Source organism: Pectinophora gossypiella, chromosome 23, assembly GCF_024362695.1.
Source record: "Pectinophora gossypiella chromosome 23, ilPecGoss1.1, whole genome shotgun sequence".
In the NCBI taxonomy this organism is placed as follows: Eukaryota; Metazoa; Arthropoda; class Insecta; order Lepidoptera; family Gelechiidae; genus Pectinophora; species Pectinophora gossypiella.
The window spans coordinates 3305968-3327532 of record NC_065426.1 but is presented as its reverse complement, the minus strand read 5'-3'; the positions used below and the strand labels follow the sequence as shown (position 1 = coordinate 3327532).

Genomic DNA, 21565 nt, shown 5'->3' with positions numbered 1-21565 from the left:
AATAATAATAATAATTACTTTATGTTTAAAATAAACCTTTTGATTCATAAAATGAATTCTTATTTTTTCACAAAATTGGAGTTTAATAAATTAATTAATTAAATTCATTACCTTTAACAAAAATATTAAAAAGCATTGATAAAAGTCAGGTATATTTATAAGTATACAGTTTTGAAATCTATCTACACGTTGTTTATTTACAATCAACACAATTTGTATATTATTTATATACATTATCTTATAATTATTAACAATTATTTTGGGTTTGTATCAAACCTTAAAATAAGTACAATATTTCCTCTGATAGATCACTATGTTAGGTTTAAATAAAGAAAGAAAATATAAATATTAGTTTATAAATTAATAAGCATAAAATGGAAATAAAAGAAACATTAAGTATTTTATTTTTACAAAGATGTATACAACCAACAAATAGTTTTATGTCTACACTATAAAGTTAAAATAATTCAAATTTAGAATATTATTCATTTGCATACGCATTTAGGTCGGTCTTGTTTGTGCAAACAAAACTTAATTCGTAAAAAGAATTGCATTTTAAAAAAGACTAAACAAAAAACAAAGACGTTTTTATTCGTTATGGTTCAATAAAATACCTACTTACACATATTTTAGCTCTATTTAATTGTCATGATATATGATTTAGATAAGTTTTATTGTAACTGTTTCCTTGTTTTGTAAACATAATAAACCGGGGGGTTAAAATGGCCACATCGAAGCAATTCATCTAAGAAAGCAATATTGCTATTTGACAGTTGTTTGCATTGTGCACTTACCTACTTTATGCGCAAATGTCAAATTGCAATATTGCTTTCTTAGATGAATTGCTTCGATGTGGCCGTTTCAACCCCCCTGTACACAATTATGTGGATATAATCCTCAGCGTTTGTTTGTAACAAAACACAAATTATTGTCTATATAATTTATCATTATTTGAAGGTTAAAAAAATGTTTGATGGAAACCAGATATTTTTGGTTTGGCCTCAAAAATAAGAGAGTTTCAAAAATACATTGTGGCCACATTTCGGCCTTTCGAGATTCGAAAACTTGCAGACGCAAAGTTACCAGGCACAGGCAGCCTTGGTGTAAAATTATTGTGAATAGTCCTTATAAATTCAATTTTTAAAGTAATAAATTAATAAAGTGGCACACCCCGTACGCTCCATATAAGAATCTCAATTTTTACCGTTTTCTGCCTAACGGATAAGTGTGAGCGAGACAGGCAGTACGCGCGCGCTCCCCTTACTCCTTAGCCCGTGCCCCAGCAGTGGGGACGTTAATGGGCTGATGATGTGATGTGAAGCAGTATTATTAACAGCTTCCGTGGTCTAGTGGTTAGAACGTTAGGCTCACGATCTGGAGGTACGGGTTCGATTTCCGAAGGGGACATTGTCGAAATCACTTTGTGAGACTGTCCTTTGTTTGGTAAGGACTTTTCAGGCTTGAATCACCTGATTGTCTTAAAAAGTATGATGATTCCGTGCTTCGGAGGGCACGTTAAGCCGTTGGTCCCGACAATTAGCCGTAAAAACACCTCCACCAACCCGCATTGGAGTAGCGCGGTGGAGTATGTTCCATACCCCCTCCGGTTGATTGAGGGGAGGCCTGTGCCCAGCTGTGGGACGTATGTAGGCTATTTATGTATGTTATGTAAGCAGTATTATTATTTATTCTACCTTTATGTCTTTGTGTCTTTGTGAGTTGCAAGAAATATACACAAAGCAATAGAAGACTCAAAGAGTTTTCTGTTTTATTTTTAAATCTTCAAGAAGTTTTTAATGTTAATGAGTCGTTGGGCTATTCATCCTTAATTTTTCCACCGCTTTGTAGTTCTGAAATTTATTGCTCTATTTTTAGTGAGACGCGTTTAGATGGATTTTCTTTTCTCTATTTAAAATTACAGCAATTTATAACTTTGCAGTTTGAAGTATTCCTTGATTAAAATAGTTGAAATAATATTATTTTCATTATGCAACTTCATCCTCTCACTGCAAAGAACAATCAAAGACTATCACTAACTTAATTGCAATATAAATTAAATCACAGTTTGACTTTGGAGCGCTCGCAACAAGAGTTCAGAAGTAAATAATTGAATACCTTCTTTTAATTTTGTAACTACAAGCATTGTAACTACGGCAACTCTCCGCTCCCCACCAGCGACTGGGCTAGGTTTACCTCACCCCCTCGTACATAGTTTAGACTTGAATCGTATGGTGTCAGACGTCACACACACAGATGCGCGTATACGATAATGTCAATGTGTAGTGTCTGTGTACAACGGAGTTGTTTGTATGAAGTGTCTGGGGTGTGCTACAAGTGTAAAATAACAAAATGAAAAAAATCTACCAAAAACACAGCAAAAAATAGCGCGGTGAAGCGTGGGTACTTAGTTTATGTTGCGGTGAATTTATCTCTGACTGAACATAGAACGTGAACATTCTGTTTTGTTATGTGAAATCGGGCTAAGATTTTTTAAGCTAAATTTTAATTATTATAATTCATAGTTTATAGGAAAAGATTTTATATATAAATTTATTTTTTATTAAAATTCCAGAGAAATTATTATAATTCAAAATTCATTATACACATAGTACAGTTTGCAGTTGGTCAGCACTTATCATCTGTGGAGCAGACAAATAAGGAATGCTGAATGAATGAATGAAACAAAAAAGGACATTCCAAACCTTTGTCCACGGTTCGTTAAACCAGATAAGTTTTAAAATAAGAAAAATATGAAAATGAACCTTCTATTGTGTTATTTGCGTCTATAAAAAGATGTAGGTAACATTATATCTAGTCGCTTTGCGATATAGTATTTAAATTTATATTGCTACCTAGACAATCTGAGACCAACCCATATGTTCCAGTGTAATTAATATACATATAATTAATATAATGGTTATTACCACGGAATAAAAGAAAGCTGTTGGAAAGGCACATTTTGTATAAGAACCGCTGTCGCCGGTTCAACCCCACTCTCTTTTTCTACTACTCCTGCAAACAGATAACTACGATAGCTCTACTGCTTCTCAAATTCTATAGCCACTCTACGGGCAATGTATATTGTATGTGATAGGCTACAATTTTATCATTACTTTTAGAAAGAAAGAAAGAAACATTTATTACTTCGGTACACCACAGACACAGACAGACAGTACATTACATTTAACACAGGACAGAAACCACACGGAAATCAATAAGTACACAGACAAGAAAAAAAAATATCCAAAACGAAAAGAAAAACAAACCAAAATCATAAAAACAATAATAATAAAACTAAGTATTCTAAATGCAACGCACTGACGGCCCGATCATCTGCGGTGGAGTCCGGAATAAAAGGACCTCGCTCAGCATAAGATACTGCATACAAAATTATTTTTTTTATAATTAGCCGTTCATGCTAAGGCGTTTTAGCTTTCCTGTGATAAAGGGGGATCTCCTTGCGTGATAGTCGATATTTGATTTTTTGTCTTGCAGGTTATAATGTACAAGACGACCTATTGATGTAATACTATCGCGGAGCTCCGTGCGTCGTAAAGTTTGCGGACGAGTGGTGTGCAAAGTTGAAGTATGAACTATTTGCTCTTACTTGTATGGCGCGCGTTTCGCGCTCACTTGGCGCTTCCAATCTCTTTCTTCTAATTCGTGGTTATACAAATAATGATATATACTCAACACTTATAAAGAATGAACAATGTATCAAGTAAATCTACCGGATTTAGGCCGTGAGTAAAAACCGAATAAATACCCGAGAAAACACCTGCGGGTTCTCGAAAACCTGGTTTGAAACTGGCTTTTTACCTATCTAGGTATATAATTATGACTCTTCAGAAAACGAACTTTAATGACTTAAAATTAAACTCACAATCCGCACGTATGATACCTTAAAATAATAGAAAAAACACTTCACAAACAACACCGACGTAGTCCAAGAGTCTTTCAATTTACCACGTAATGTGCACTACAATACGCCGCGCGTACATAACGCGCTGGCTATGTGTCAGCTAAGGACGACGACCAACATAGCCAGCAGTGGATGTGTGGCAGCCCCGCCCCCTCGTTGCATTGCCAGAGGATTCTCGCCTGCGAACAAATTTTGCACTTAACAAAATTGCTTTCCAATGAACATCTAATTCAATTACCAAGTTTTAAAACGCTAACCACAGTCAGCTGTTGTCAATGTGAATTGTGAATTCGTTGCTCAAGTTTAGTTTCTTCGTATTTCAATCATAATGAATAATTATCAGAATGAATAATTGATTTGGCTCGTTTAGTAAAATTTTCAATCAGTCGTGAAATACAACTCTGCGTAATATTCACACGCATTATATAGGTAAGCTTAGTTTTATTTGTTATTAAACGAACTTCAGACGGTTTCTATTTTATATAATCATGTATTAAATTTTATGGTAAAATAATAAAGTGTTACCCCTAATGTCGTAAGGTCTCCACGTAAATTCATACAAATATTCGCGCACTGTTATATCCGTGCGTGCAAGTACCCGTGCGTGCACATATCCGTGCGTACCTACAGAGGATTAGTGACGCCGTACTGAATAGTGAGGGAAATTATTCAGCTGATGACTCTGAGTTAATATCAAGTGGAATTTTCCGTCACCCCCTCAGTATTCATAACGATGTCACTTACACCCCGTACAAGTACAGGTAGCCGTACTGGTACGTATGGGTGTTAGTGACGCCGTAACGAAAACTTTGGGGAATGATTCAGGTCATGATTTTGAGTTGATATCAAGTGGAATTTTCCGTCACTCCCTCAGTATATTTAGTTATGTTTAGTTCCATAATTCTGCGACGAAAAATTCCACTTGATATCAACTTTGATTCATGGTCTGACTCATCCGTGAAAGTTTGGGCTACAGTGTCACTAACACCTTGTATAGTGTTCGTGCATACGTACCTCTAAGCACATGCACGGAGACGGCGGAGGCGGCGACGTCTGCTAGTGAGCACGTATAGTTCCCAGAGTCATTTCTATTTGCATTCGCTATATACAACCGCGATAGGGCGCCGTTTGACGTTGCTTCTGTTTTCACACTGTGGACAAAATTATCTGTTATACTATAAGTACAAGGTATTAGTGACATCGTAACGAATATAGAGGGTTAGTGATGCCGTACTGAATAGTGAGGGAAATGATTCAGCTGATGACTCTGAGTTAATATTCGTTACGATGTCACTTAAATTCCGTATAAGTACGTATAGGTAGCCGTACGGGTACGTATGGGTATTAGTAATACCGTAACGGAAACTTTGGGGATGATTCAGACCGTGAGTCTGAGTTAATATCAAGTGGAATTTTCCGTCGCAAAATTAATGACTTTATTTTTTAGTTTTTTTAATATTTTTTTATTTTAATTCTTTCGCGGCGGAAAATTCCACTTGATATCAACTCAGAATCATAGTCTGAATTGTCCCTCAGTGTTCGTTACGATGTCACTAACATCCTGTATAGCATAATATAAGCTCACGACTATAACCTAATTGGGGTAGTCAAATCAAATCAAATCAAAATTTTCATTATGGCATACCAATGTTAGAATTTTCCCCAATCGCCATATTGATTGGATAAAGTATTTTTACAACACATAACTTAGCTCACGGCACTATATCCCAATAGGGTAGTCAGAGGTGCATCCATCGCAAGATGAACTAAATACTCACTCGTCACCAAGGTTTCTGTTAGACCTACGTCGCCTTTTATAATGTTTGAACGTATAAATACGTTTAAATCATCATTTCCCTAGCATAACCCGTTTTTTCACAGGATCCGCTTACCTTACCTGAAGATTTGACAGGTCCGGGTTTTTAGAGAAGCGACTGCCTGTCTCACCTTCCAACCCGCGAAGGGAAAAGCAACCAATACAGATTAGGTCACATACCTCCGAAAATGCATTTCTCGAGAATGTGGGTTTCCTCACGATGTTTTCCTTTACCACTGAGTAATCATTTATGATCCAAACATGAATACGAAAACAAATTCGACAATCATTGGTTTAGGCCTGTGCTGGATTCGAACCTGCGATCTCATAGTGAGAGGCAAGCGTTCTACCAACTGGGCTACCACGGTTTGGCTGGGCTGACACGTATAAATACGAAACATAAAATTATTGGAAAACACCAGGTAATTTAAGTACAGTCACACCAAGCCGACGGTGGCGGTTTGAAACCGCATTATGAGCCACTGTCGGCTTCATGCGTTATGAAAGCTGTTTTTATGACGTGAGTTATTGTATATTTGCCTCAGATGTCATTGTTATCTAAACATTAATTCGAAAAAAAAGTACATTGGTTAAGGTTCCTACGTTCTACCAACTGGGCATTACTCCACAGCTATCAACCTGTGCCGCAAAGGCTGAAAAGCCGCAAAAGTTTCGCCAAGAGTGTGTCGCCTCTACGTGATTTTGACCGCTCTAAGGAAAGATGCAGGATCTAGCAGGAACGTGTACACCTCCCAAAACCTTTTGTTTCGTCGTCCGAGAGACCTCCGCCAGGTCTTGATTTGTCTTGGCTTACCTACCTGAAAGTCTCTAAATAGACTTCGGACTCAGGTGGGCCGAAGTAAGGACAATTTGTTCAGGTGTGGTTTCTCGGATGGCTCGGACTTAAAGTGCAAGTGCGGCACTGTTCCCCAAACGATGGAACATCTTACATCGTGTCTTGCGAGCCCGAACACCTGCACGCCGGAGGATCTGATGAGCGCTGCAGATAGCGCCATACTTGTTGCTAAGTTGTGGGCCGATACTATTTAGTTTGCCATCGACACGATAAGAAGAAGACCAACTGCGCTTTTACGGCTACATGTGGGTTACCTTCTATTGCCATCAGACCCAAAATAAATCGCTTCGTACAAGTGTGTACTTGTAACTTTTATCTCAGTCTATGTATTCACATAATATAATCTGTTTGAAACAAAACGAATACGTTTATGCGTTTTGTTTGCTAAGCTGAGAAGACAAGCGTGGAAATGTACTCCGTATTGTTCCAGATTTATCGCTTAAAGTTTACGTTATCTTTCGTACAATGTTAGTATCACGTCGCCTTTCCAACGTGGTGGCTTTGTTAAAAATTAAAACATTTGTACAAGCTTTTATTAAGTCAAATGTATAATATTATTTTATGTTTTGTAATATTAACTACATATTATATTTTTTAATTATTGTATTAAAGAAATGTTCCCAAACACAATTAAACGTACCCTTCTGTGCACATAAAAGATCGATTCCTCTGCGTGTTATAATCGAATAAAATATCGTCTCTCAAAGCTTTTGAAAATAGAACGATCACGAAAATTACAAGGATTTATACGAAATGACAAATATCCTACCCACTTTCTCGTATTTGAATTCAAACAGGCGTTCGAAAACAAAAACGAGCGCCGGAATAATTCGCAATTTGTAACAAATATTCGCATTCGCACTTGTAATAAATCATAATTTCGCCTTTCGTTTCGCAATTTTGATAACGATTGAGATTATTAAAGTGTTCGAGGGCGGCATTTACAATAATGCGTTTTGTGTAATAAAATAATCATGGTATGTTTATTTTATCTCATAAATATCATTCTACTCAATCCCACAGAGCTCAGTCATTATATTCTATCTGACTCTTCTGTTTTTTTTTCTCTTCAAGCAACTGGTGGAAAGCGATCACGTAGGGTAAATCGTCTTCTTCTTCTTCTATCGTGTGGGTTGTGAGGTGTACTACCAACCTTATCAACCCTGGTGTCGGGGTTACTAAAGAACCCCCAAATGCCCCTGACATGACTCATGTAACGACTACGTACTTACATCAGTAAGTAGTAACCGGGACCAACGGTTTAACGTGTCTTCCGAAGCCCGCATCGTCTTACTTTCGGACAAACGTAAAAAACATTCTTTTTCTTGTTTTGTTTTCTTTTGCATTTTAGTTATTTAAAATACAATCGTAATATCTACACTCGCAACTCAAGATATTTGAAGTCGTAAATGTTTGCATTACGACTCAATCGTAGAAGTCTGCTATCTTTTAATTAAGGTCCCCATTCAAATAAGACACATTGCGGAAAGGCAAACAAAGGCAAATTTAATTAACTGTTACAACCAAAATTTTCTTCCCAGCCTATAAATCTTCGCAAAATTTGGCACTAGGGAGGGGGCAGAAAGTTGTTCAGATTTTGTTAGTGAGTCCCCGAATTGATCATTTGGGAATAAGTCAGTGAATAAGTTCACTGACTCGACTCAAGCTGTTAACACATTGGAAAGTTTAAAATTAGGTGGTTGGGGTCTGTGTCGCACAGATCGTAAATGAAATTTAGTGTTAGATCTTATAACAGTAACAGCCTCCGTGGTCTAGTGGTTAGAGCGTTAGGTTCACGATGTGGAGGTCCGGGTTCGATTCCTGATGGGGACATTGTCTAAATCACTTTGTGAGACTGTCGACATGATCCTTTGTTTAGTAAGGACTTTTCAGGCTTGAATCACCGAACTGTCTGAAAAATTTGATTCCATGCTTCGGACGGCACATTAAGCCGTTGGTCCCAGCTATTAGCCGTAAAAATACCTCCACCATTCCGCAGTGGAGCAGCGTGGTGGAGTACCGTGGTGGAGTATATAGGCTCTTTATGTTTATGTATGGACGTATAATAGTGCATTGTGAGGGTTCTATAGTCCCTGTTTACCCCAGTGGGATATAGGCGTGAGTTTATGCATGTATGTATGTGTGTGTCAGGGTGGATTTTTTAAAAAACATTGTAGCGTCCGAGTGACATATGGTCCTAATCATTCATCATGTTAAAAAGGACACCCCTCTGTCGGTTTCTACGACAAACCCGACATGATGAGCATGTATTAATTACTTATATAAACAGCCTGTATAATCATGAGCAATATCATATACCCAATTTAGAACCCTGTCGCATGATTATATTTGTCATTTTATGAGACTTACGGTTTAGTTTGTCATAAAAGTTAATGTGACATGGTTTCAAAGTGTATACATATTAGTACTCGTGACCGTACACATCCCACCGCTGGGCACAGGCCTCTTTCTCTCTCTTTCACTCACTCAATCAACCGGAGGGAGTATGGAGCATATTTCATCACTTTGCTCCGCTCTTGCTGGAATCATCTTGCTTTTACGGGCAATCAGGCAATTCAAGCCTGCAGTGTCTTTACAAAACAAAGGACAGTCTCACAAAGTGATTTCGAAAAAGTCCCCAACGGAAATCGAAGCCGGACCTCCAGATCGTGAGCTCAACGCTCTTACCACTAGACCACGGAGGCTGTTATGATATTAGTTACTTATTAAGTTTTAAAAAATAAGGCTAGTTTCAGGTTAAAGAAATCTTTATTCTCAAAAGAAATTTACTTTTCACTTCATGAGAACTTAGTATGTAAACAAAATATAAACGATGAGCGTGCATGAGTTGTAATAGGCTACTTGACACTCAGTGAAACGATAACAACACCTTGAGTAATTCAAATAAACTTATTTCGTAAATAAGGCAAAAGAAAAATTGTATTTTTGGCAGCCACTTTGATACGAAGTAAGAAAACAAAAAGAAGAGGGCGTTCACAAAAAAAAATAAGAGTCAATAAACTAGTTATAATTTTCATTTCAATTTGAATTGACACAACTATAGAAATAACTGAATTAATTGTTCAAATAATACCTAAATTGCTGAAATACAAACTATATTGACTAGTCGTCCATCACGCTAGTCAACGCTTAGTCGACATTTTCCAAACAATAAATAATGACTTAGTCCTATTGAACTTGTGTAGAAAGTAATTTAGTTTCATCATCACTAATTTCAGAGGCACGCTTCGGTGTAGCATTCTTTTTTTTAGACGTAACTTGTTGTAGTTTTGCCGCGGATGGCATTAACTACTTGGCCTGACAAATTGAGAGCGCTGAGGGGTCTCACGCGGTACAAAATTTAAGACAACAGGCCTGAGGGTGCCCAGTTGGGCGCGAACCTCGGTTCAGAGCGTCGTCTGAGAGGAAGAATATTTGAAAGAATTAATCGACCGTAAGGGGTCGATAGCGATAAGCGCTGAATGGCGAATCGTCGACCACTCCAGTGGGGTCGGTATCGGGGCGGCGGGTCGGCGGGAGGCGGGGGGTGTAGCATTCTCCATGCCACTTCTTTAAGGAAAAAATAGAGTAGTATGATGGCGCTCAGAGTAGTCTATTTCAAAGCTGTACTAGGACTCCTGTCCTCAGCCTCTGTTACTGCTGCCCTATGTCAGGTTCCAGGTAGCCCCTTCCGACCTGCACTGCAGTACCGATGGCTTTCATCTTCGCCTCTGCAACCGTTGAGGTCTTCACCCGTATCCCTGGGCAAGTGTTCTACGTTATACCCGTCTGAGTCCCTATCCGAACTCTGCCACCATTTCACTCCGGCCCACCCCTGCGGCAAGGACGCACCGAACAGGAATTGCCCCAGTGGAGGGCAGAGAAGATGACTCTGTCCCCCTGGGGCCAGGTTAATGGTCTTTTATGAAACCAAAAGCATTATTAATAGGTAATTTAGTTTAATACCTATTAATTAGTAACCTGGTATCTAGTAATGCGCCGTACCCGGTAATGCTCACAAAGAGGGAATGTTTCCATTTTCAGAACTCTTTAATAGTAAGCACACTGGCTGATTTTGCTTTTCAAATTGTTCCTTCTTGTACGGTCACGAGCATTAATATGTATACACTTTGGTACCATGTCACATTAGCTTTTTTGACAAATTGAACTGTAAGTCTCACTAAATGACAAAAATGTTAGTGCGACAGAGTCCTAAAGTGGGTACATTGGTACCATGTCACATTAACTTTTTTGACAATATGAACTGTAAGTTTCACTAAATGACAAAAATGTTAGTGCGACAGAGTCCTAAAGTGGGTACATGATATTGCTCATGACTGTACTCTGGTCTTATCTGTCTAAAGGTTAGGTTGTCGTAACATCATCATAAAGAGCATCAGGCCTCCCGGGTGTATGGACCACATTTGAGGCAATTTTGAAGCACATAAGTGCATGTCCCATATGTGGGGCACATTTTTTCTTGCCATAGTGTGTCTATGAACATAAATTCCAATGTGTTTATCGAAAAATAACATTGCACGTGACGGGATGGTATCTAATTTTCAGTTGCACAGTGTACGTGTTAATCACTGGAGAAGGTATGGAACATACTCCACCACGCTGCTCCACTGTAATACAGCTCTTTTTGCGCTTTTTTACTACCGGGAAAATTCCCAAAGTGGGATTATTCCCGAGAATGGCACATCACTGGGTACAACGAAGTGACGTCAAATTGAAGTTTTTAATTTAAGCTTGTTAAAGGAGTACCTATTATAAGAGTTATTCGTAGTAACACTTAATTGTTTTAATTTTATTTTATTTAAGAAAGTACATTGATAGGTAGCCGTATAAAATTACATTCTAAATAAATTTAATTTATTTTAATTTAATTAAAAAGCAGACTAAGAGATTTGTGACAAGATTAACAAAGAAATTTGTAATTAATTTAAAGGTACCTGTACTTTTTAATTTAGACAATAAAAACGCCAGTTAATGTTTTTCGTGTCTCGTGTAATCGTAAGGTCAATGACCAACCTGATCAACCCATTAGGGTTATTATTGAGCCACCATAGGTCCCTGACATGGCTCATATAACCATTAGTAAGTACATACTTATGTAAATAGTTTAACGTGCCGTCCGAGGCCACGAATCATCTTACTTTCAGATAATCGGGTGATTATCTTGCAATGTCCTAATCAAGCTAGGGAACACAAAGCTGATATTTTTTTTGTGATTGCTGCACCCCATACGAACCCGAAACCTCCAGATGGTAAGCGCAACGCTGAACCACAAGAGGGGTCAAGAGTGTGCTTAAAGTACAGGCACTTATTTTGTGGCGAAATAGAATGTTTTTCATAAATAAATTTTTCGCCACAACATTTCCATGACCGTAAAAATTGTTTATTACCGCCATGTCAGAGGTTGTGAAACTAGAAAGTCAGTTCGACGAGGGATACAAGAATTGTAACAGTAAATTATGGTCTAGTGTTGCGGAAATTAACATTTAGATTAGGTAGCCCAGTTGGTAGAACGCGTGCCTCTCATTTTGAGGTCGCAGATTCGAATCCATCACACGCCTAAACCAGTGATTGTCGAATTTGTTTTCGTATTCATGTTTGGATCATAAATGATTATCAAGTGCGCAGCAGTGAAGGAAAACATCGTGAGGAAACCCCTATTCCCGAGAGATGCATTTTCAGAGGTGTGTGACTTAACCTGTATTGGGCTGGTTTTTCCTTCGCGGGTTGGAAAGTCAGGCAGGTAGTCGCTTCTGTAAAAACCGGACCTGTCAAATCTTCAGGTAAGGTAAGACTTTACCTAAACTGAGACCTTCCAGGAAGGATCTTGGTCCTTCATCTTACTATCGTGTGGGTTTTGGGTGAGTGTCAGGGTTACTATTAAGCCGCCAAATGCTCCTGACATCACTCATGTAACGACTACATACTTACATCAGTAAGTAGTAACCGGGACCAATGGCTTTACGTGGATCATCTTACTTTCGGACAATCAGGTGATCAGCCTGCAATTCCCTGGCAGTCCTGGATGGAACTCGCAAAATATTACCTTTCCACTTACCACGTAACATTTGGCACAACACTCGGGATCGAGAGGAGTGGAAGAAAGGGACGGTAAAGACCTGTTATTATAATGATAACCGCCTGCTCATTTTATCTATGTTTATTAACATTGACCGAGCAGACGCCATAGTTCCCCATAGCCCCAGTATCCTGGTCCACTGACCCCCAACCCAATAGCCCAGTTTCCCTTGTTACCATAAATTATGCATTAGTACTACACGAACCGGGATTATCTTTGGGTGCACTGCCATAGTGCATACAGGGATAATCGCCGATTCGTGGTACACCACATTTAGATTAAATTGTCTTAAGGGGCCTCTACGTGTTGGCTTCGGATCTACGCATGCCTTCCAAAAGTCAGGGACTCCATAGGCTCGAGATGACATACAAGTAATAATTGAAAAGGCAAAATTTAATGAGACGTAATTTGCAACTATTTTTTATAACTGTACCTAAAATTAAACACAATAGGTAAATATCTTGATCATTATCTTTATCTAACACGTCATTACTAAGCTCAGGAATACATTCCAATTCGGGTAGTTAACAAAATACCCACACCTCACCGATCTTTCTGTTAGACGAACTTGATAGATGGTGAGCCGTATCGCCGTAAGTACGTATTTTGCTTGTGGGAATACTTCTAAGAGTAATTTACGCAGAGTCAATATCGATTGAGACAAGCGTTGTGAAGTTCTCTAACAGAAAGAAAGAAAGAAACGTTTATTATAAAGGGACACCACAGCAACAAATATAAAACAAACAACAAATATACAATAAAAAACACGGAGTAACACATAACTTACAATCAAACACATAATAAAAAAAAAACAACAACATTCACGAGAAACACAAACAATCGAATGTATGGACTGGTCAACGATGGTGGTGGACTGGTCAACAGTTGGTTTTACCATTATACACGTTGATTTATCTGAAAGCTAATAAATCAAGAATATCTTGAATATGTACACATTGCAATAAGAACGACACCTCTACGGGCTGTCCCCTCAAAGCGACCAGAGACACCCAGACCTGGCTTCTCCGACAGTAACCACTTACCACATTATTATTCTTTTCATGATAATTTCATTTCAGTGGGAACAAACTCTTAGAAAACATGTGTTCTACTTTATGGTTAGTTTTGTCAAGAACCTTAGCTACCTTTTGTCTAAACGCGTGTGCGCGGACATTCTGTTTTTTTTTATTGTCCGTCCGTGACGTTTGTGTCGGATGTGTGTGGGCGAATTTCTAAATAAAGAGTTCCACAGATTGGACTTTAAAATTAGAAACCCAAACCCAGGTAGACTAAAAGTTTATTTATTTGAATTATGTTGTTTTGTTGTTTTGGTTTTCCCCGAAGGGTAAGGCAAAGGGAACTATGCCCATACAGCCATGTCTGACGTATTTTTTTTCTTGATGATTAATGAAATGATGAGAGGTGATGATGATGAAACCTAAGCCCCCACCCTCGGAGTAGACTCCTACTCCGAACCCCAAACGAATTAACTCAAAAGTCCGCATAAACTTTTGAGTTATGAAGCGGCTTCCCGGCACGAAGCGAAAATAGGCAGATACACTTTGTTTATTGAATACTCCAATATAATAACACTCGCGAATGTCTTCCGACTAACTTAATGCGATCATTAACCACAAAACACCACTTCGTATTAATTATTTAGATTACTCAATGAAGAAAGCAACTGGCCCGTTCCCGTTTCCCGCCGAAAAAGCCTTTGAATTATGGCTTTGACAGCGAGTCCCCGAATCGATTCCCGCTACGGCGAATCTCTTTACACTGAGTGACTCAACGTCGCGTCTCTCATTTGTTTTTAACAGGTAGAAGGACGGCCTCCGTGGTCCAGTGGCTCACGATCTGGAAGTCCCGGGTTCAAGTCCCGGTGGGGACACCGTTCAGAGGCGGAGGACAGGAGTCCTAGTATGGCTTTGTAATAGACTACTCTGGGCGCCATCCCACTTGCGTCAGACAGAGTACTGCGGGGCAGAAGGCAAGAGGGAAACCATTGCCCTATTTTTCCCTAAAAAAGTAGCATGGAAAATGCTGCACCGACAAGAGCGTGGCTCTGAAATAGATGATGATGATAAATAAATAGGTTTGAACTTATATTAAACTGTGTGGTCGTATTAATTGAAAAGGGATTTCTCCAATAAAATAATTTGGCTTCTCAACACAAACTGTTCCAAATTGGTTTGAAGATTGCCTTCAGAAAAACCAAATCACAAGTGGATTAGTAACTTTTAATTGCAAAGCTCAAAATGAGGTCAGAGTTTCAGATAGATACATATATAGGTATATTCTTGAATATATTCATGTGCGCGTGACTTGTGTGTCTGTCTGCGACTGGCTAGTGAATAGCTGGTAAGGTTATCATAATTGTTTACAACAGAAATATTCCTCTACCTGTTCTTCTTTTGTCGTGTGAGTTGTGAGGTGGATTACCAACCCCGTCAACCCTGGTGTCAGGGTTACTACTGAGCCGCCAAAGGCCCATGACATGGCTCATGTAACGACTACTAACTTACATCAGTAATTAGTAACTGGGGCCAACAGTTCAACCTGCCTTCCGAAGCACGGATCATCTTGCTTTTTGGACAATCAGGTGATCAGCCTGTAAAGTCCTTACCAAAACTAGGGATCACAAAGACATTTTTGTGATATTTCCCCTTTGAGATTCGAACCCGGGACCTCCGGATCGTGTGCCCAGCGCTCAACCACAGTGGAGGCCGTTATTTGTACTTATATTGAAGATTATTATAGATGATTCAGATTTTTCAATGTCGTAATTTTCCCGGAAAAGCTGGTTTCCTTACGACATCGAAGAAGTATGATGTTCAATGACCCCTCCACTTAACCACAGAACTGAATTTTTACACAGACCATGCCTTTTCGTATCCAATTCAACTTCGAAAGGTTTTTTTTTGGATAAAACTAACATTATTTCGCAAGGTACTCTTACACGAATATGGCCTTATGTCTGTAACCTTTGACCTTAAGTTCTTCGTTAATTATAAAGTTTTAATTACTTTTTGGAGCACATGCATTTGTTATAAGTTGATAACTTTTAATTGTTCAGTACATGTATGTATCGCTTATTCATTGAAAAAGTATGGAAATTAATGTCCTAAGAGGAAAATCAAGTTACAAACTTTTATCACAATTGAGAGTGATATATATAAATATATGCAATTGTCACCCTATGTCAATCTTAAAATTTTTTATCAATCTGGGAGAAATATTAGTTAATGCCATTTGCGGCGAATCTACAATAAGTCATGTCAAAAAAAAACGAATGTCGATTGTCATAATTAATGATCATAAAAACTAGAAGCTCAAATGCCGCCAGCAGCACTGTTGTGTGTTCCTAAGTTTTGACAGTACTCCATACTATCCAACTAAAATTCGTGATAAATTGCTATACAATATGGAGCTACGTGCAAAGTATCCCGTCTGAGGGATGAGTTACATAAACAGCCTATATACGTCCCACTGCTGGGCACAGGCCTCCCCTCAATCAACCGGAGGGGGTATGGAGCATACTCCACCACGCTGGTCCACTGCGGGTTGGTGGAGGTGTTTTTACGGCTAATAGCCGGGACCAACGGCTTAACGTGCCCTCCAAAGCACGGAATCATCTTACTTTTTTCGGTCAATCAGGTGATTCAAGCCTGAAAAGTCCTTACCAAACAAAGGACAGTCTCACAAAGTGATTTCGACAATGACCCCATCGGGAATCGAACCCGGACCTCCAGATCGTGAGCCTAACGCTCTAACCACTAGATTACGGAGGCTGTGTTTGAGGGATGAGTTACAAAAAAGAAAAGCCATTAGTTGGAAAAGGTAGTTTTGATTGAAAATAAGTTTCTAAGTTTTCGTCTTTCCGATATATAGGCAATAAATATAAACTAAATTATAAACTAAATAAATTAAATTATATTATTAAAATACTTACTTTATTAGCTATAACTAATAAATATAAACTATGATTTTCCAGTTACACGTTGTGCAAAGGGTTATAGTGTAAAACATAACCTAACGTTTGCTTACTCAAATAGTATAGGGAACTGTCAAAATTTAAGAACACTCAACAGAAGCGACATATCAACCCTGATACCAGAATCGTCGACCATCGATCTCACCACCCGCACGAGAGAAGAAAAAAATATTTTTTGTAACTAAACAGTTATTTAACTACTGAGTTTTATAACTGTTTAGTTTACAAAGTATACAAAGTTATGTAGTCACTGTGTTTTGTCATTTATTTTAAGAGTTACAGTTATACAGGGTGGCCCAGAAGTTCAGGTTCAAAATGAAAAATTAGAAAGAGAGGCTCATTAGCTACCAGAAACACCCCCATGTATGTTCAGCAATTATTTACAGTTTAGGAGATATGACCCATTTTGTACCTTTTTCTGGAGGAGCTCGGTGGCGCAGCGGTAAACGCGCTCGGTCTGCGATTGTTGAAGTTAAGCAACTTTCGCAAAGGCCGGTCATAGGATGGGTGACCACAAAAAAAAGTTTTCATCTTGAGCTCCTCCGTGCTTCGGAAGGCACGTTAAGCCATTGGTCCCGGCTGCATTAGCAGTCGTCAATAACCAACAATCCGCACTGGGCCCGCGTGGTGGTTTAAGGCCCGATCTCCCTATCCATCCATAGGGTAGGCCCGTGCCCCAACAGTGGGGACTTTAATGGGCTGGTGATGATGTACCTTTTTCTTGATGATGTACCTCTCTTTTTAAACAATGGGATTAGTACTACTAGTAGGGCCATGGGCCTTAGGAGGCTATCATCATACGGTTTATCATGATCCACCTTAGGACTTTGTATCAGAAGTGGCTGCAGTTTTTTGATTATTTGTAGTTCTGCTCACCCCTTGCGAGAATACGGGCGTGAGTTTATGTATATATGTTCTTTATAATAAATAATTTCTTTCTTGTCTTTACTATTACGCACAAACGCCGGCAGGCGAGTACCTCTACGATCGTATTCTCTCTCAATAAAATGACCCCGATTCCTGCGGAAACCTCCTAATTTTATTTTAAGATATACCCGAAATATACGGTTGTTTTAGATTTCTGCTTAAAATTAACTGGTATTCCATAAATTTTATGCCTGTCGATTACCCGTCCCTTTCTATTTCAGCGGATCAGAAAATGATAGGTATAACTTAAAATAAAATTTGATGGCGTCTGCAGGAATTAGCACCAATGACTCATTTTATTTTATAGACCAAAATATTAAATTTATCTAGTTCCAAATTTAAAAATCTATCAAAAAAGAAATCTAATCTATTTTAAAAATCTATGTATCTATCTATAATCTTTTATTCAAGCACTGAGCTGATTTTATTTTTTGTTTAATTTATAACATGACTTTTTCAACACCCTAGACGACATTGTAAATCATATGACGTTATCACAAGAATGCGGCAAGTAATGTCAGTGGGTTTCAAATCAAATCAAAAAATCAAATCAAATAATTTATTCACATAGGATTCATGGTTTTGTAAAACAGTTGATAGGTTTTATATAAAACTATCATGGAAGACCAAGAAGAACTTCACGGAACGTCGTATCTTGTAATGAAGTTAAAGAATTGGCCTTTAATAGACAAGAATGGAGAATGCTACACTAATGCCTGGCTCTTAAGTTAATGTTGGGACTGGTTCTAATAGGCCAAATGTTTTATTCCACTAATCCGCAATTAGAATGGCGTGTTTTCCACCAATATTATACAAAATATATAATTAATAATGCTACTTCTGGAGTGCTGTAGGATGTTTCTCCACAGACCTGCTAAATAAATATCATCATCTCCCTAGCGTTATCATACAGGGTGTTAGTGACATCGTAACAAAAACTTTGAGGGGTGATTGAGGCCATGATTCTGAGATGATATCAAGTGGAATTTTCCGTCGCAAAAGTATGGAACTGAAAATAATTAAAAAAAAAACACAAAAAATTTCATGACAATTCAGACTAAAAATTCCACTTGATATCAACTCAGAATCATGGTCTGAACCATCCCCCTCAGTATTCGTTACGGTGTCACTAACACCTATACCTACTTGTATGACTACCGTATACTTGTGCGGGGTGTAAGTGACATCGTAACGAATACTGAGAGGGATGATTCAGCTGATTATTCTGAGTTAATATCAAGTGGAATTTTCCATCGCAAAAGTAAAGAATTGAAAATAATTTTAAAAAACTAAAAACAAAAATATGAATTTTGCGACGAAAAATTCCACCTGATATTAACTCAGAATCATGGTCTGAATCATCCCCCTGAGTATTCGTTACGATGTCACTAACACCCTGTATTTGTACAGCTAACCTAACCTAATCTGAAGATTTGACAGATCCGGTTTTATACAGCAGCGACTGCATGTCTGACCTTCCAACTTGTGAAGGAACCTACCCAATAGGTTACGTCACATATACCTCCGAAATGAATTTCTCGGGAATGTGAGTTTGATCACGATGTTTCCTTTCACCGCTGAGCACGTGATAATAATTTATGTTCCACATGAATTCGAAAACAAGTTCGCCCTGGGATTCGTACTTGAGACCTCACACTGAGAGACATATTAATATTATTATAAGTACATAGCTGGAAATCACAATTATACATATAACTATACCATCCATCGTCTTCAAGGTCTGCCTAATTGATGGATCTATTTACAAACTTGACTTTGTCGTCCAGAACTCAATTAGCAGATGTTGGCAAAAAAAACCTTTGGAAGCTGAAGTAGGTAAGTATTTCCGCCACAAACCCATTTCTCTCTGTAGTCATAGAATAAAGAATAATGCTACGTATAGAGCGGTAACTCTCCTCCCCGCCCCAATTCGTATCGGGCTCCGAGCTAGATTTACCTCACCCCTCTGGAGAATTTTACGTAGATGTAAACGAGCACTCTATACAAAAATCTCATTCTTACCGTTTATACCTAAAGTCACAAGCAACGATTTAAAGTGAAAGTTCTATGAATAAGAAATTTTGTGATTTTTTTTCAACCGTCTTAATAGCTTTGTAGACTTTAAAGTACACGGTAACAATGTAATTTGATTTCTACTGTTGGTTTAAGACGTTATAACTTGAGCGTGGGTGGAATTTTAGGGTAATTATGAACTTTCCTTTGTCCCACATAATATCCGTTCTTAGATAACTGAAGTGGGTTGAAATTAAAATATTTCTAACGATATATACAGGCTGTTAGTGACATCGTAACGAATACTGAGGGGGGTGATTCAGACCATGATTCTGAGTTGATATCAAGTGGAATTTTGCGACGGAAAATTCTACTCGATATCAACTCAGAATCATGGTCTAACTCATCCGTCAAAGTTTTCGTTACGATGTCACTAACACTGTGTATAAGTACATAAACTCACGCCGGTAATCCCTAAAGGAGTGAGAAGAATCACCGGTAATCAGAAATAACTTGCAGCTGCTGTTGATACAAAATCGTAAGATGGATGTGATGAGCCTAATAGTGATAAGGGATCAGCTAAAATATAAGACCATCATGTTAGAAATCTTACTTTCGGACGATTGGCTGATCAGCCTGCAATGTCATCAAACTAGGATTGTTGTGGTACAATGTGATATGTCCCCAGTAAGAGGACCCAAAAGACAAACGCAAAAAGATTATCGACTCTCAGACACAAAAAACTCCCTTAAAAATGATAATTCAACGTGAACTGCAAAAAACTTCTGCTCATGTTTTAATTAGTAGCTTCGAAGCTGAGAACAAGATAATGCCTTTAGCAAAAACTTAATTACGCTGGTGTTTGTTTAGGAGATTCACCACGTCTGTCACGTGGAAGTAATTAAAACTGGTAACGAATATTATGTCGCTGGGCTCACGAACCGGAGGTCCGGTCTTTGAAACTCTGTGATCCTTAGTTTGATTAGGAAATAACAGGCTGATTATCCGAAAGTAACATGATCCGTACTTCGGAACGTAAAGCCGTTGGTCCCCGTTACTAGGTACTTAATGTAAATATGCTGTCGTTACCTGACGCATGTCAGCCTTTGGCGGCTCATTAATAACCCTGACACCAGGGTTGCTAAGCTTGTCTACCCACTTTATTACCCACACGACAGGAGAAGAGTCTAGTATGGACATGCGGCATATCAACAATAAGTCACGTCAAAATACAAAGCACCATAAAAAGAGCAGGCGTCGTTTGTGGCCCAGAAACTTCAAGCTTTTAGCATGACAGCAAGATCTAAGGCTGCAAAGGATCCAAAGGATACCTACCGTCCAGAAGGATAAAGTATAGTTCTCCTTGTCGTATCTGACAACGGCGACCTCAGTCACTTCTCTGGGCAAAGCCGAACTTTGTTTCGAACCCCCGGACACATTGGAGACAGAATAGCTGTCCCCATCCGACTTGAGGATGTAGCTATAACAACTTACCTGACACCTCCTCTCTTCGTATCATAGTTGAGGAGTCTGGTGCCGTGTTTCCAGTTGACCTGTCTAGTCGGCTGCGGGACCTCGCTGACGACACAACGCAACTCGATGATGGAGCCTTCTTTGTAGAACTTGTCCTGTAGAGGGCGACCCCGCTCGTCGACGATTTCCACTTTTGGCACTGTTAAAGAAAAGAAAAGAAAATTTTGTAGAAAATAACATTGAATCACGCCTGTATTCCCAAAAGGTAGGCAGAGACCCTTTGGAATTCAGGCGTCATGCTATATTATGTTATAAGGTTTACGTGTTTTTTTTTTGACGTGACTTATTGTAGATTTGCCGCAGATGGTATTAACTACTTGGCCGGACAAATTGGGAGCGCTGAAGGCTCCCGGTACAACGTTTAAGAGAACAGGCCTGAGGGTGCCCAGTTGGGCGCGAACCTCGGC

General features: G+C 38.7%; 1 protein-coding gene across 1 annotated transcript in view; it reads right to left on the bottom strand.

Moving 5' to 3' along the window:
• Positions 1–4018: 4018 nt before the first annotated feature.
• The window catches only part of LOC126377401 (lachesin-like), a 43548-nt gene continuing 26001 nt past the window's right edge, over positions 4019–21565 (bottom strand). Inside the window, exons 4-6 of the mRNA XM_050025135.1 lie at positions 21120–21297; positions 4937–5073; positions 4019–4101 (exon numbers count right to left, since the gene is read on the bottom strand). Of these exons, the coding sequence (XP_049881092.1) occupies positions 4019–4101; positions 4937–5073; positions 21120–21297 (398 nt within the window). The remainder of the gene's footprint in view (positions 4102–4936; positions 5074–21119; positions 21298–21565) is intronic.